Raw genomic sequence first — 16,022 nt, 5'->3', positions numbered from 1 at the left:
CAAACGAATCCTACTATGACGAAGGCGTGTCTCATGAATATTAATGACGGTCCGTGCCCGCACGTTGCAGGAAGGTTATGACGTACCTCATTAATATTCATAGACACCGCCTTCGCCATAGTATGATTGGTCAGTTCCTCGCTGCTTTGCGGATTCAGCGTTGTCTGCTGAGGAACCGGGCGGGATTTCCGCAATACATTCAGTATGGCGAAGACCTACGATTACTTGTTTAAACTGCTGTTAATCGGGGATTCTGGCGTCGGGAAGACCTGTGTGCTGTTCAGATTCTCGGAAGATGCCTTTAACTCGACTTTTATCTCGACGATAGGTATTAATGTCTCTGTTTAACGGTTTTGTGCTCGAAATGTATATATAAACGTCAGGCTGTGCTAACGGCTAAGCTAATGGACTAGTAACTGTCTTGAGTTCTTGTGGTTTGTTTTGTTTCTTAACTTTGACAGTTTTGTTGGAGTTTTGGCTTTTAATTATTTATTTCGTGCGATAATAAGGTGTCTATTTGGTCAATGTTTCTATTGGTTACCATCTAGCCGTGTAACGTAACGTTACTAAATGATGTGCTTATTTAGTAAACTTCAATATCAATAACCATCATTCTTTGAATATTCAATTAAAAAGCTAAACAGATATGATTATAAACCTGCTATCCAGTAGATACCTGTTTCACACTAAGAAGTTTAGGAAATAATAATATAATAATATAAATATCCATTTTCAGTTAAATAGCTTTACAAAGACTTCTACTGTGGTAATACAATGTTAAAGTTATGCTAATATCAGATGGTGCTAAATGATTATTGTATGCTTTAACTGTAGTAATACAAGTTACTTTATAGAATGCAACTTTTCAAGAATGTGATGATTTCATGGTAATATGTCCAAAAACATGGTAGTATTATAGTACTTTTTGATTGTATTAATTTAAATGGAATTTTTTATTTTTTTTTAAATAATTTGCTCTGTTAGGATCAGTTATAAGTGTATATATCATTTTTAAATAATGTGTTTACTGGTCATGCTTAAGTTGACTTTGCCATCATCTCTTCATATCCATCCCATGGAGAAAAATAGTGTGATGTTGCTGGAAGTGGATATATTCGAAAGAGACACTATATTGGTTGGTTTTTGAGCCTATGACAGTTGTGCATTTAACATGTTTTCTCTTCCAGGTATCGATTTCAAGATCAGGACAATAGAACTAGATGGCAAGAAGATAAAGTTACAGATTTGGTGAGTTTCTTGTCGTCTTATCCTTCTAGTGTCTCTCTCAGCACTAGTTGAACATTAGCAGATTGCTGGAATGGCATGTGTGACTTCCTTTTCTTGAGAGTTTTCTGAAGGGGCCACTGTTTGACTAGTGAAACCATGACCAGTTTAATTTCTCCTTTACATAGCAGCACGTGTCAGTGGTTAACTTATGTTCTCGTTCTAGTAAGTTTAACTGTATTTCAGTAGGACTGCAATTACAACATTGATGTGATATATGTGATTTTGTGACTTGTACAGGGACACGGCAGGACAGGAGCGATTCCGAACGATCACAACGGCGTATTACAGAGGTGCAATGGTAAGATAATGCTGAAGTATGTCCTTCATTAATGTGCTTTGTACGATGAGCTTCTGGTCTGTCTTCGCCGGTTAACCCTCATGCTGTGTTCTGGTCAATTTGACCTGGAGAGGATTTTGTTTTTCCAGAAAAAAAAGTAGTTAGTGTTATTGCATTGGATCAAAACTACTTCCCCAAGATATTCTCTATTTTTTTTTTTTTTTTTAAGTGGTTTTGCTGGTAAAAATGCTTATAAATTTCTCAGAATGCTATGTTATTATCATATATTGAAGGCTGGATGCTTTTGAACTAGATAAAGGATTTTCAGCACAGGGTTAATGCAGTCATAACACTTCTGCTGTTGTCTTCATTATTGCCGTGTTGTGCACAGTTGTGATTTGTCTTGTGTTCTGATCTCAGGGTATCATGCTGGTTTATGATATTACCAATGAGAAATCATTTGACAACATCAAAAACTGGATTCGAAACATAGAGGAGGTGAGTGTTTCAGTGCCCAATTTATCTTCCTTAACGGTACACTTTAGATTTCAAGGCTTCTGCTGTGTTCAGTGCTTGCATAATTTCATAATGGTTTGCAATAAATGGCTATAAAATAAATAATTACACTTCACATAACAGAGAAGCATGGGCTTGTTTCTCATTAATGCATGAACTGATAAAATGTATAGTTTAAATGCATTGCATTTTGCTTTGCAAAAGTGTATGAAAAATGCATTAATGTAATTTTTTTTTTTAAATCTAAAATAAACATTGAAATGGACGTCTTTGGCCATTGCATCTCACTGCTTTTTGTCTCTAGCATCTTCTGGCATAAGTGTTGTGCTTTTATAACGACATATCCAGTAAATAATAGTTTTGAATATGAAAGCATGTAATGTGAACTCTTATAACTACCAGTAACCTAATTACAATTCATTCAGACCATTCAGTTTTGAAAATATGAAGCATTACCAGTGTAAAAAGAATGTTTGCATATTTAACAGCAAATTATTACTGCTCCTGTTCTTTTGTTTTCAACCCAGCATGCATCAGCGGACGTAGAAAAAATGATTTTGGGCAACAAATGTGACATTAATGAGAAGAGGCAGGTGTCAAAAGACAGAGGCGAGAATGTGAGCCACCTTGTTCCTTGAGCTTGATGCTAGTGTAATATTATTTAACTTTCAGTGTATAAGACTCTACAGTACTGGTATTTTTATACTAAAACCTGCCTGTTCTCATTTAGCTGGCGTTAGAGTACAGCATCAAGTTCATGGAGACGAGTGCGAAGGCAAATATCAACGTTGAGAACGTAAGTCTAAATGGCTTTGATAATGAATCCTCATTTCCTTATCATATCTGATATATCAAACTGAATGTTTAAAGGTCTGATTGAAGCATAATGACGTTTTCTGCTCTACCCACAGGCGTTCTTAACACTCGCCAGAGACATAAAAGCAAAGATGGACACGAAATTGGTAAGACTTTCCCTTTCTGTGCTTTGATAATTGGGTGACACTTTACAGTAAGGTTTCATTTATTAACATTAGTTGTCTACAGAAGTCAACATGAACAATGAGCAATACTTCTACAGCATATATTAATCTTCTATCTGTTAACATTAGTTTGTGCTCTGTGTATAAAACAAACATATTAACTGACACTAACAAAGGTTAAGAAATGCTGTTTGTTCATTATTAGTTAATGCATCAGTGTTAACCAGTGAGACAGCTAGCATGTGAAACAGTATGAACAAACATTACATGTTTAATCTATTGCTATGCAGTTATCTTGGGAGTAAGTTGATTTTGCATTGTCAACTTTTGGATGTCTTATTAAATAAATAGTAAATGATGACAATTTTGGTAATACTTTGCTTAAAATCTTTGAAAGCTTTTTTTATAGCCTTTAATGCAGTATAACAGTATTCTCAATGTACATTGTTTGTAATGCATTATAATTTACATTTATGCATTTAGCAGACGCATTTATCCAAAGTGACTTACATTGCATTCAGGTTAACAATTTTCTCCTAACATGTTCCCAGGGATTCGAACCCCCAACTTTGCACTTGCTAACACAATGCTCTACCACTTGAGCTACAGGAACACAGTTAAAATGCATTATAATATTTGCAGATTCCTTGTTGCATCCAAAATTGGTTGTTTTATCATAGTTTAATGCAGTATGTATTTTCATAAATTATAAATGCTTAACATTTGAAAAAGTACATTTTTAAAACTGAAATTTGTTGTTTTTATTTTTATTTATTTTTATATGCATTATAATTTTTTTACGGTGCAACAATGACTAGATAAGTCTAATCAGAGGCCTAGATTATAAATGTTGTTAATGAGATCATTATAAGGTGCATTGTGAGGCATAACAAATGCATTAGAAATACTTTTAGAATTAATTATATATAAAGGTTTCAAGAAAAGTGTCACCACAATTTTCCTTTTAGAAGAACAAATCTGTTATCTCTTGCTCAGTCTGATGAGGTTTGTTTCTCTTTGCTAACGCAGGAGGGGAACAATCCTCAGGGCAGCAACCATGGAGTGAAAATAACCACTGAACAGCAGAAAAAGAGCAGCTTCTTCCGCTGTGTGCTACTGTGAAGACCAAGGCCTTACTGTCAGCCACGACTGGACTATGTTCTCCTTCTTAGCACTCGTCCTCCTTCCTCTTTATCCCATCTCTTCTCTTCTTCCAGCCCAAGGGCAGTCGGAGTTCCATGCTCCTCTTAGCTTCTTCCATTGACAGATTAGCGACGCTGCTTCCTCTCGCTACGACACTTCCCTGATGAAACCGTGTGGGGAATGCATTGGTTCTGCAAGTCAAGGTGAAGAGCTGGGTGCTGCAGCATCATCACAGTAGCTCCATGCACCTAAAGGAGATCCCGTATCTTTGTTTCAGTCGCTCGTTTTGAGCACGCAACTGCCAAAATCCATCCATTCCTTCACCACAGAGCGTGCTCTGATATTGAGCCAGCTTGAGAGATACATGGGACTTTCTTTCTCTATCATTCCATTTCATGCATTCTTCGACAATCACATGACCTTATTGTTAGTAGAGGAATATTATAACTCGCCTCTTAGATGCTTTCTTTCATTTTTTTAAAAAGTAAACATTTAGCTTTTTTGTCCCCAGTTTTATTTTACACAAAAGTGTTGCATTCACAAACTTAGTGCAGTCAAGGTTTCATATTAAACGAATTAAGATCCTGCTTTTTATACATTGAGACATGTTTACTACCACCTTGTTAAAACTAACCTCCCTTTTTTTTTAAATGCACATGAAGCTATTTCCAAATGCAGTGACGCAAGCTTTCCATTTTACATTCCTTCGAATAAATGCAAACCTCCGGTCTTGCTTTATTACGACCTGAAAATGCCACAACATGAAAGCGTTCTTTAATTAAAATGAAATGTAGTCCTAGATAGGATGTGTAAATGCTGAGTTTGTAGTGTTTTGACAAGTATGCGTAACCAAAAGCAATGAGTAAGGGTGACTATGTAACCAGAAAAGCAGAGCTATACTTAAGAAAGCACCTCGCGTATACAGAAGCCCATGCACTTTATCAGTATCTTTTGTGTTGTGTGTAGTTTGTGCCAAGTGATAGTTGTGCATCATAAAGACATGGATTATGACCTGCCGAGTTTTGAGGTTAAGGCGTTTTCATTCCCCCAAGTCTTGAATGATCAGTTCTCCTGATAGAGGCTAAAGCTAGTTCTGTGCATTGGCTGCTGTTGGAACTGTTTGAATAAATTAGTTTGTGCATCATCTGAATCACAGTCCTACAGCATGTCAGTCTTATTAGTTTGGGTTGCACAGATTTGGTTCATATAACTAGGCTTAACTACCAAGAACACAGTAATCAACCATTCTTGAGTTCTGAATAAAATCATAAGCACATGCTTCTAATTAACACAAAAAATGCAATGCTTGGGAGTTGTTGGAGTTGGATATGTTTTCTCTCCAGCTGATCAGAGGAGTCAAAGCCGCTTGACACAAAAGACTCTTATTTTGAAAAGTTGTGTAGCATTGCTGTAATACACAAATGTACGTTTTGTATTCATATTGTAAAATGAAACGTGTCAGTTGGTGCATTTGTGTTCTCCAGCAAACTGAATCACAATCTTTTCCAACCCGTTCGCTTTGAGTGAAAACAAATTCTCCATTTATAAGAATATAAGACCTTAGTTATCTTCACGACAAGCATGTCTTACTTTTTATATACATGTATAAACACAATATAACAACTATTTGCATATCAGGGCAGTATGTATTGTAGTACCCTTTTTTTTTACACAATTTGGGAAGTTATTTGTCATATTCCATATGTTTTTGGAGTGAAACGTGACTTGGATGCGTGTTTAAGAGAAGCACAGTGTTAGACTATTTTGTTCCTGGGAAGCGAGAAGAGAATTTCATGCACTTCTGCCGCAGTATGGCGCATCCTAAAAATGTCCACTTTCCTTTTCTTTTTCCAAGCTTAAATGTTGAGCTGCTTGAAACGACTTCCTGTTTGCACCTTGTTCTCTTTCCACCTCCAGGAGACGCTGTTTTGGGTTCATATTTTCATTAGAAGTCGGCCTGTCTTCATCTGTACCCATGACATCTCTCTTCTCTCGCTCTCCAATAATGCCGTTTGTCTTAATAACTAATACTTGAGCTTTCGTTTTGAATCTATGCATCATGAAGGTGATACTGTTGACCTCTTGTGTGTTTATTATTTTCTGTACATTGAAGCGTCGGTCTAGATGTCTGTTCTGAGCTGTAGAGGACATGTTAAACACAATTTAATCAACAGACCGCTGGCAAAACATTTTTATTTGATTTGCAAACATACCAAGTGGAAAAGAACATTAGCAAACAGGTACCGCTTTCTGTCTGTCATGTGGTGTTTGAGCAGTGATGCGTACGTCTGTTTAGTTTAGTTTGTCGTCTTGTATTTCTAGATTTGACTGTCATCCATATCATTTACAGATTCTTTTATATGACCGTGTTTTCATTCGTCCATTCTGAGGTAACTGGGGAGATCTGTAAATTACATTTTGGTATAAAAAAAAAAAAGAAGAAGAAATGATTGTAAATAACTCTAAAAAGAGATCTACTTAAATTGTACTGTACTTTCTAAAAACGTTGAAAAACTGATCTACAGTTTTTGTAGATATCTGTACTTTTGATTTATTAAAATAAGATTCTTTTAAGAGATGGATTTGTATGCGTGTTTAATATTGACGGATGATTGATTTTCATGATATTAAAATAATAAAGCTTTGTATTCCATGCACAGTATTTGCTTACGTTTAAGAAAAGAATCCTTCTATTTTATAAAACATTGCATTCTTCTTATATTCAACTAAATGTGAACCTTTCAAGCAGATTTAGTTTTTCAGCTTCTAGTAAAAATATGAATAAATTGAAACAAAATTAGTTTTATTTGTAACTCTGATATAATTCTACTGTTATAATCTTGTTACATGTTATCACACAAAATGTGATATTGGTTTAATTTAATTGATGCAACCATGCACCCATCAATCGTCTAGAAGTATTTGACATAAAATAATGACAGTGATGTTATAATTATTTGGGGACAAGTCAATATATTAAAGAGATAGTTCATCCAAAAATGGTAATTCTGTCATTAATTAGTTGTTAGTTATGCATTGATAAAAAAATAAAAACAAATCTGTGACATCAGTGGTTCAACCCTAATGTTATGAAGCTACTTGTGAATACTGTTTGTGTGCAAAGAAAACAAAAATAACAATTTTATATATTTCTTATCTCAACCGCCATTCACGAGAGGACCACTGATGACAAAATAATCGTTTTTGGGTGAACCGTCCCTTTAATGTCATAGATGCTGTAACTTGAGCTTAAGGGGTTTTAAACCATGTTTTTTTTATGTATTTTGTGTGGTTTCGCCAGTATATACAGTATTAACATATATGTATTAATACTGTATATACTGGCAAAACCACATAATACAATACAAAAATTAAACTAAACTTTAAAGTTTAAAATATGACTATACAAACTAATTCATAACAACTACAGTAGTATATAAATAATAGAATATATTATTATTTAATTAAATCCAATGCATAATTTTATTACATTCTTTAAAAAAAAAATCACTTAATAATTAAATTAAATGTTCTGAACTTGAGGTTTGGGTTTTAATGCACATTTTGAATGGTTAAATATCCGTGTTAATAGATTCAGTGTTCAATTGAATTGAATATATAAATTAATTGAATTGAATTGAATAGTAACAACAACAGAAATAAAATTCAACCCTTTCTATTATTTTGTGTGTAAGAATTTATTTAGACTTTTTAATAGTTCACAACAAGCAATATACAAATCTACATCTTTCACAAGCGACCAACCCAAGCTCCTTCATATATTAAAATCTGATCTCTATGTACATTATTTACAGCGTGATCCAGTCCAGATTTCAGGTCAGAGATGAATGAGGTTGGTCAGTGACAGCCGCAGCTGCCGGCCACCATGTCATCATACTGCTTCAGAACCACGTTCTCATCGTCGTCAAAGTACAGCAGGTTAATGCTGAAGAGCTTGTCCGGCACGCAGCAGGGCGTCTGGATCCCTTTGGTCAGTTTGAGGGCGTTGATGATGGACTGGACCGTGGCGTGGTTGGTGGGCCTCATGTTCTGACCCAGAGGAAACGGACAGGAGCCTTTGCAGTGGTAAGCGTTGTATCCGCGAGGAGACACGATCCAGCCGGACCAGCCGATCTCCTCGAAGTCCACATAGAGCGGCAGACGCTGACACGGCATCTTCTCCCCGCTCTCATCATAGTCTATGGAGCGAGCGCTGCGACTAGCCGTAGCTGAGAGAGGGAGGCTGGGAAACGGGAGACTTGGGCCAACCGGAGAATCATCTGAACCTGAAAACAAAGAGGAATCGGGGTTTTTCTTTTTGCTTCTAAATATGAACATCCTCGTGCAAGGCACCCTCAATTTAAAATCTGAAAGTCACTTTTTAGGAAAGGCCCATTTTATACTGTGAAAAATGATTATTTAATGGAAAAATATAATAGAATTATATATTTATAATTTTGAAAATATTATATCAGATTAATAGTATTTTTAATATTTTGGATTAGTTTGAATTTTAGTTTTGTTTCAACTACATTTGAATTTTATTTAAAGTTTTAGCAAATTTGTCAGTTTATTTGATTTTATTATTTTTTTTATTACAAAATATAATAAAAATATTTTCATATAGTTCTTTGTTATATTGTTAAATATTTTAAGTACTTTTTTGTGGTTTAAGTAAACTATTCTATACATTTTTTCCCTTTTGTATATTGTTAAATGCATTATATAATTTTTATTTATTTATTTAAGCACTTTTTATTAACTAATTTATCTTATTATTTAATACATCACTTTAGTTTTTTTTATTTACTTATTTTTATTTCTTTATTTGTAAATACTTTTTACACATAACATTTTTTACTTTAAGTTTTTTAATATTTTATTTGCTAAATCATTTCAACTAACAAATTTATTTATGTTTTAGTTAAATATAATAACCCTGTTTCTATTACGATAGTAAAAAAAATTCTACTTCTTGTAGATTCATTATATGAAGTATTATTTTTAAACAGTTTTTAAAATTGTTTTTATTATAAATTATATTTTATTTATTTATACTACATAGTTTTTTTTACCATTTACAATAATGCTTTATTTTTAAGTACATTTTAGATTTTTTTTTTTATTGCTAAATTTTTTGCACTGTTTTTTTCAAACTTTTCCAAAGATCTCCAAACCTCCTGGTTTAGGACAAGATGTATTTATATGAATCCCTACACCTAAACTATCGCTCGTGAAGCTCTCATTTGAGATTATTGTTTAGAAACGTCTGAGAACATCTCTTAATATGTCAAACCTTTAGGCGTGATCTCCAGAGAAGCGGCCCGTCTGCCGTCGTCGGTGAAGAGGACCAGCATGGGCTGTTTACTCTGATGGTGGTTTCGACCCGATGCGAAACGCACGGTTTTCAGGTCCATCTGAAGACCTGCTAAAGTCCTGACTGAGACCAGGAGCCCCAGATGACTGCCCTCATCTGACATCCAGGAGCGCGCCTTTGAGATATAAAACACATATTTTATTATTGAGGAGAATGTGCACAAGGAAGGCACAGAGTGTGATTTTAGTCATACTCACAGCTTGAGTGATGGTGAACACCTCCCAGCCGCTGGAGTGGATGGGTACCAGTCTGGACGAGAGCAGCTTCTTCCCTTGTGAGACGTTCTTCTTGCTGCTATCGAGAACCTGATAGACACTGACCTGCACAGAAACACCTCTGCAATGTTTAACCTTAACATCCTTCTTTTAGAAGCGCATCGTTTTCTTTCCAGACTGTGAATACTGTACCTGACAGAAGTGATGTCTGTTGAAGGTGAGCGACGCTTGAGGTCTGAGCTTGAACAGATGAAGCTCGGCCGTGAGGATCTTCTCACTCTTGGCCACCGTGGACAGGTTGAAGAGGAACTCGATTTGGTCACTATGCACTACAGAGAGAAGTCGTGATGAGAAATGGCACACAATCACATATACTTTATCGCCATCCCCCACCTCGATATATTCAGATCAGCGGCTGGTTAATATTAATGAGCCATTCTCAAAACCTTAGTCTTGCAATCTTAAATATTTTAGTATATGCTTGACTCAAGTTAAACTTAAAACTAAAACATACACTTGAATTTTTACTTATACATTCTTAGGGTCAAGCTATTTCATATTTCATACAATAAAATAAAAAATAAACGTATCAAATCATTGAGAATTTAATTATTTGATTTTTAGTTGACTGAATGTCTATCATATACTGTATATATATATAGAGAGAGAGAGAGAGAGAGAGAGAGAGAGAGAGAGAGAGAGAGAGAGATGGATAAAATAAAATGTAATTACTGTTATTAATAATCCTAATCTTATATATTTAAGTAAATGCTCGCCTAAAGTTAAACACTAAACTTTTAGGCACATACTCTTATTTCTGATTTTTTTGTGGATCGGTCGTTTTTTTCTCATGATTTAAAAATTAAAATAACTAAAAGACTTCTGGTTAAATTACTATTTAATGAAATGGTTTAATCTTGATAAAACTGCAAAAAACTAAATATTTTTTTTTCAACAGATGAGATGGAGTTTAGATTAATAAGCAAACATTATTATAGCTAAATTAAAATTAAAAGCCATTAAAAAGTTGGGCCTACTTGAATTAAAATAAAAATATTTGTGTAGTTGTCATTCCCCATTTTCATTAAGTTATACTTAAATACGAAGAAAAAAATATATACTATATACTATATATATATAGCCAACATTTTGCATGCTAAATGTGCGCTTTATGATCTCTGCCCCGCTTCAAATAAATAAAGAAATCAGAAGCTTACGTTTATCGAAGAAACTCCGGACGGTGTTTCCCTCCAGGAGCGTCGGGTCTTTGGTGACTCCGTCCACATCCGCGATGGTGTTGTACAGGTCCAGCATGTACTGAGGAGGCTGTTTGTGTCCCCGAGCCAGAGCAGCAGGAGGATCCTCCATCCCAAACACCTCCAGGAGCCTCCTGATGGCCTCCGAGCGCACTTCTGCACCCTCAGTGTCCAGCTGATTCACAGACGGTCTACAGATGCAGAGCCCCATCACACAGATCCAGATCACTGCGCGCAACATAGTACCTGCTCCTCGAGAGATGATGCTCTGTCTGTGGCTGCTGGAGCTGGACTGAATGAAGTTTGGCAGGGCTTTATATGATGTTGGCTGAGTCTTCGGTCAACAGTCGTGAAGAGTTCCTATTTAGTCGCAAATGTAAATCCGCAATCAGCGAATGTAAAGCAAATCTAATGGCGGTGTTAACAAGGTGCGAACTGGACTGGTGGTCTGATTGAGAGACCCTGAGAGGAAGTTAGTGTTTATCCGCAATGCTATGCTGTAAACAAGACTTATATGTGTCGATTAAAGAAATAAAATTGTTAAATTGTAGCTTAGATGTTTAATTAGGCCTATATCACGTTTAGTGGATTTGGCGCGTGCACCGCAGGCGGTCGACTTCCTTCGAAATGGATCCATTAATTGAGACAAAGGAGGATAATGTGATACAGGAACAATAATTAGTTCTGCAAACACCATGAGAAGGTTTCAGCATGTGCCCTGTGTTTTCATGGTAATGGCAAACACACCTGCTCAAACTGTTGGATTTACAGTCTCGCGCGGCTCGTATGTTAATGAGAACATTCATTTGCATAAATGGGCTCGAGTGTGAATCAATATAGTTAATGCAAGTGTGAGTTACTTTCCTGGATGTTTTAGATTGGTTTAATTTCTCATCTGTAATTGTTTGTTTTCATTGGGGTTCAATAGTGTGTTGATCCGGAGATTTCTTAATATAATGAGCTCCTGTTATATTAATGCAGAAGGAGACTGGTGTTGCAATGGCATCTTTGCAATCAGTTATTATAGTTTCAGAGTTATTGACTGATTTGCTTGATATCTTTCTATCTATCTATCTATCTATCTATAAAAACATATAAATAAAAAATGCAATGTTCACCACAAGTTTAAAAATTGTATAATCTTAGAATTATTTATTTTGGTTTACAAGTTTTGTGCACATTTTATAATTTGTAAACAAAATGCATTGTATGTACAATGTAAATTGTATGCAATATTTTCCAAAAATGTAAGAAATTAGCTCTTATTATCTTATATTATATCTTTAAATATGCAAATATTATTTTACAAGTTTAGATATTTCTAATGTTATAATTTTTTTTATTTGAGATTACTAGTTTTTGTATATGGGTCAAAGGCGTTATGTCCGCATCAAAATAAATGTAAAAAAGTGATTTTGTGTCCATAGAAAGCACATTAAATGTAAGTAAAATGTCTACTTTTAAGGTTTCAAATAAGTTGTTGGAGAATTAAATGTCAAAATTTGGTTGAAATAATGTTACATTGTCATTCAGTGTAACACAATATTTATGCAAAAATTCAAACAACATGCTTATTCCGACATGTACATATTAAAATATCTAAATGAATAATGGAGCATACTGAATTTTTTTGTTTTAAATTAGTAAAAAATTCTTACCGACAACTGGGCAAACCTAGGATAGTGGCAAATGTTAAAAATGTAAAATTACACCTCATTAGTGTTTGGGGTGAAAGTAATTAGTCTTTGAATATGTCATAAATTGATTTTTGTTGTAAATATGCCTGACAAGATTGTTACACTGAATGACATTTTACTGGGTGTCTTCTGTAAATCAGGGGAAAATGTGTGATATTTATTTTTTGCTCAGAAAAACAAAAATAAAAATTGCAATTAAATAAAACAGAAAACTTTTTGCATTTTTTTGGGGGGGGGGGGGACTACAACAGTTTAAAGCAGTATTAAACTTTTTTTATGCTTAAACACTTTTTCGTCTTTGACCCATTATAGGCTGTTTCTTGTATACTTGTTTGAAATTTTGTGTATAAATTGTGAATTTTATGTTTCATAGTCCATGTTCATGTTTCAGTTGTCGTACCCACATTTGCAAAATTGGATTGCTTTTTTTTTTTAATAGTTTGCAATATATTTTAATTGTCTCTCTGTAATGATCTATTTGGGATTACAACAGGCTATTTTGCAACACTTCTTTCACATTTGCATTTTCTGCCAAAGCTTTAATTATTGATTGATTTGTAACTTGATTTAAACCAGAGACATGATTTGCATGTGTAGCTTTCTTTAGTTGCTCTGTGCAGATTGTCATGTAATCAAAGATGGTGGACTCCGACTAAAAAACGTTCTGACATAGATTTTATTTACAAAATACTTTTTACATCATTTACATATATTACAGAATTATCTGAATGGCATCATGCCTTTAAATTGCCATCCATTAATGCACATCCCCAAACCTGACATTACAGCTGTGCAAATGATCTGTAGGGAAACTTCTTCAAGTGTCACTGTAGTGGCTGCAGTCGTCCAGTAGAGGACGCTGTGTTTAAGACTGGCATAGACAGGAAGTGATGGCCAGAACAGTGCGGATCTGGCCTTGTTGAGTGAGGAAAGTGTGGCTCTCGTAGTCTTGAGGAACACAAGCGTTGCCCTGTCCTTCAGCCCACAGCAGACATTCACCAGGATCAGACGCACTCCTGCAGAAACACACGAGTGTGTTAGCCAACATGCAATCAAATGCACACAGATCACCAATGGCAAAGCTTTAAAGCTGCACGAATATAACTTACTATACAAACTATAAACTATACAAAAATAAAAAAAAGGTGTAGGTACCCTAAAAATGAGCAACACTTTTAGAAAATCTGTTTAAAATGATGTTAAATGATATATAGTTACAACATCAATTACTAGCCAAATATAAATATTTTTGCAGATTTGGATTTCTCACTATGAAACTCATTGTCTACATCTGTTACTGTTAAAATCTACCAGCATGTTTATCGTCCAAGTATCGCACATAATAATGAGCAATAGCTTTATTTCTTACTAAGCCTGTAGAACATATTGTGTGTATATTTTTACATTTGTTCATCAACATTTACAAAAGCTGTTTAAAATAGTTAATGTTAATATAAAGCTTATTTAGTGAGTTTGAGTAAAACTTTTATTAAGGACAGAAACAACAGGATTGTACAAATTACATATCTATAGATCCTTTTATAAACTCCACAGATCAAACGTTTGGAATAATCTGGAATAAAAAGTTTTGATAATTTATTCTTTTTGAAAGAACTGTTTTCAAAAGTTTGGAAAAACAACTTTTTTTCAGGTTTTTGTCTCTTCTGTTCACCAAGGCTGCATGTATTTAATCAAATAAAGTAAAACAGTAATACTGTGAAATATTATTACTGTAGTTTTTTATTTGAATATATTTAAAAATGTAATTTATTGTATATATAAGAATGACTTCTGAAGATCATGTGATGCTGAAAATTCAGCTGCACATCACAGAAACAAATTACATTTAACAATATATTAAAATAGAAAACAATTCAATTGTAATAATATTTCACAAAATTACTGCTTTTACTATATTTTTGACCAAAAATAAATTTTGACCAAAAAGAAAGCTTTTGTCAACATAAGAGACAAAAACGTTTTCCAATAAAAATTAGTTCAAAATATTTTATTTTTATTTTACTTAATATATACTTTCTAATTTTCATTTTGTATTCATTGAGTGGTCGTATTTACAGTATAAAATATTTCTATAACTACTGTCTAACTAAATGTTGAAATATATATATATATATATATATATATATATATATATATATATATATATATATACATATATATATATATATATGTATATATATATATATATATATATATGTATATATATATATATACATATATATATATATATATATTTTTTTTAACTGTATTTCATTGTTATAAGTCTGAAAATCTACAAAGTATACTGTGTGTGTGTGTGTGTATTTCTGCTTTGGACTAAAGACTGACAGAGGTCACAGCAAACAGAGTTGTGTTTTAGTGCACACTATAAAGGGTGTGTGTGTGTGTGTGTGTGTGTGTGATCATGTGTTTGCTCAGCTGTGTGTAAAGTCAGAAGTGTGGCGTGTACCTGAGAAGACAGCGGCTCCCTGAGGTGCAGCTTCCCAAACATCTGCCAACATCTATTTCCTGTAAGAACATTAGCAGCACAAGAGAGAGAAGCCATCAGGTCACCACCAGCTGTGAAAGCAGGACGGTCTTTTAACATGATAAGTGCTTTGATTTGGCACCTGCGGGGACCATTTGTGGCCTCCTCGCACCTTTTAGGAGTGCGGCGTCAGACGGAGAACATCTGGCACAGATGTGTTCAATAAGCATTCAACTCTGCATTAAACTTCATAAGTGTGAGGATTTTACAAGATTAAATAGATTAGTATCTGTTTTAGAAAGTAAGTAAGACTCCATATGAATTTAAAACTGATTTTCAGGTGTCATTTTTACCTTTTTTTTGGAAATTTAACCCTATAAGAACATGCATGTCAAATACTTTAAAGCCTCACTAAACTTCATAAGTTTAGAAAATAATATAATGAAACACATTAGATTAGATCGACTATAAAGAATTGATTTTTTTTCTCTGCGTTTTTTATATTTGGGACATTTTGTCACTTATGCATGGCATAAGTTTTTGCATTAAATCAAAGCATCTATGGTTTATTGAAAGCGTCACTTCTTCTGAAATATTAGGAAATGCACACTTGTTTTGTGTAGAATCTGCTAATGGATTTCAAGCACTAGTTATTAAGTGTTTAACATTTCCATGCATATTCACACTTGAGTTCAACGCTGTCCAATCACAGAAATGTGAACTGCAAATGCTTGGAGGGGGAAATGGATCATTATATCAAACAAATGAAGAAAGCAAACATGGATC

General features: G+C 34.1%; 3 protein-coding genes across 3 annotated transcripts in view; 1 reads left to right on the top strand and 2 right to left on the bottom strand.

Moving 5' to 3' along the window:
• Positions 1-153: 153 nt before the first annotated feature.
• On the top strand, positions 154-6,781 carry LOC127938089 (ras-related protein Rab-8A). Its single transcript, XM_052534498.1, has 8 exons — positions 154-328; positions 1,188-1,248; positions 1,525-1,585; positions 1,985-2,062; positions 2,608-2,697; positions 2,811-2,876; positions 2,992-3,042; positions 4,090-6,781. The coding sequence occupies exons 1-8, from the start codon at positions 205-207 to the stop codon at positions 4,180-4,182; spliced, it is 624 nt and encodes a 207-aa protein (XP_052390458.1). The 5' UTR covers positions 154-204; the 3' UTR covers positions 4,183-6,781.
• A 1,095-nt stretch (positions 6,782-7,876) lies between these two features.
• Positions 7,877-11,721, bottom strand: LOC128023911 (bone morphogenetic protein 2-like). Its single transcript, XM_052610682.1, has 5 exons — positions 11,013-11,721; positions 9,988-10,124; positions 9,778-9,900; positions 9,500-9,695; positions 7,877-8,489 (listed from the first exon to the last, which is right to left on the bottom strand). Exons 1-5 carry the CDS (start codon positions 11,290-11,292, stop codon positions 8,062-8,064), a joined length of 1,164 nt encoding a protein of 387 aa, XP_052466642.1. The 5' UTR covers positions 11,293-11,721; the 3' UTR covers positions 7,877-8,061.
• Positions 11,722-13,410: 1,689 nt separating this feature from the next.
• Positions 13,411-16,022, bottom strand: part of LOC128023895 (uncharacterized) — a 6,442-nt gene continuing 3,830 nt past the window's right edge. Inside the window, exons 6-7 of the mRNA XM_052610681.1 lie at positions 15,219-15,277; positions 13,411-13,764 (exon numbers count right to left, since the gene is read on the bottom strand). Of these exons, the coding sequence (XP_052466641.1) occupies positions 13,614-13,764; positions 15,219-15,277 (210 nt within the window). The 3' untranslated portion in view covers positions 13,411-13,613. The remainder of the gene's footprint in view (positions 13,765-15,218; positions 15,278-16,022) is intronic.

This window comes from Carassius gibelio, chromosome A2 (assembly GCF_023724105.1).
Source record: "Carassius gibelio isolate Cgi1373 ecotype wild population from Czech Republic chromosome A2, carGib1.2-hapl.c, whole genome shotgun sequence".
Classification (NCBI taxonomy): domain Eukaryota; kingdom Metazoa; phylum Chordata; class Actinopteri; order Cypriniformes; family Cyprinidae; genus Carassius; species Carassius gibelio.
The sequence above is the reverse complement of the archived record's forward strand: the minus strand, read 5'-3'. Positions and strand labels throughout refer to the sequence as shown.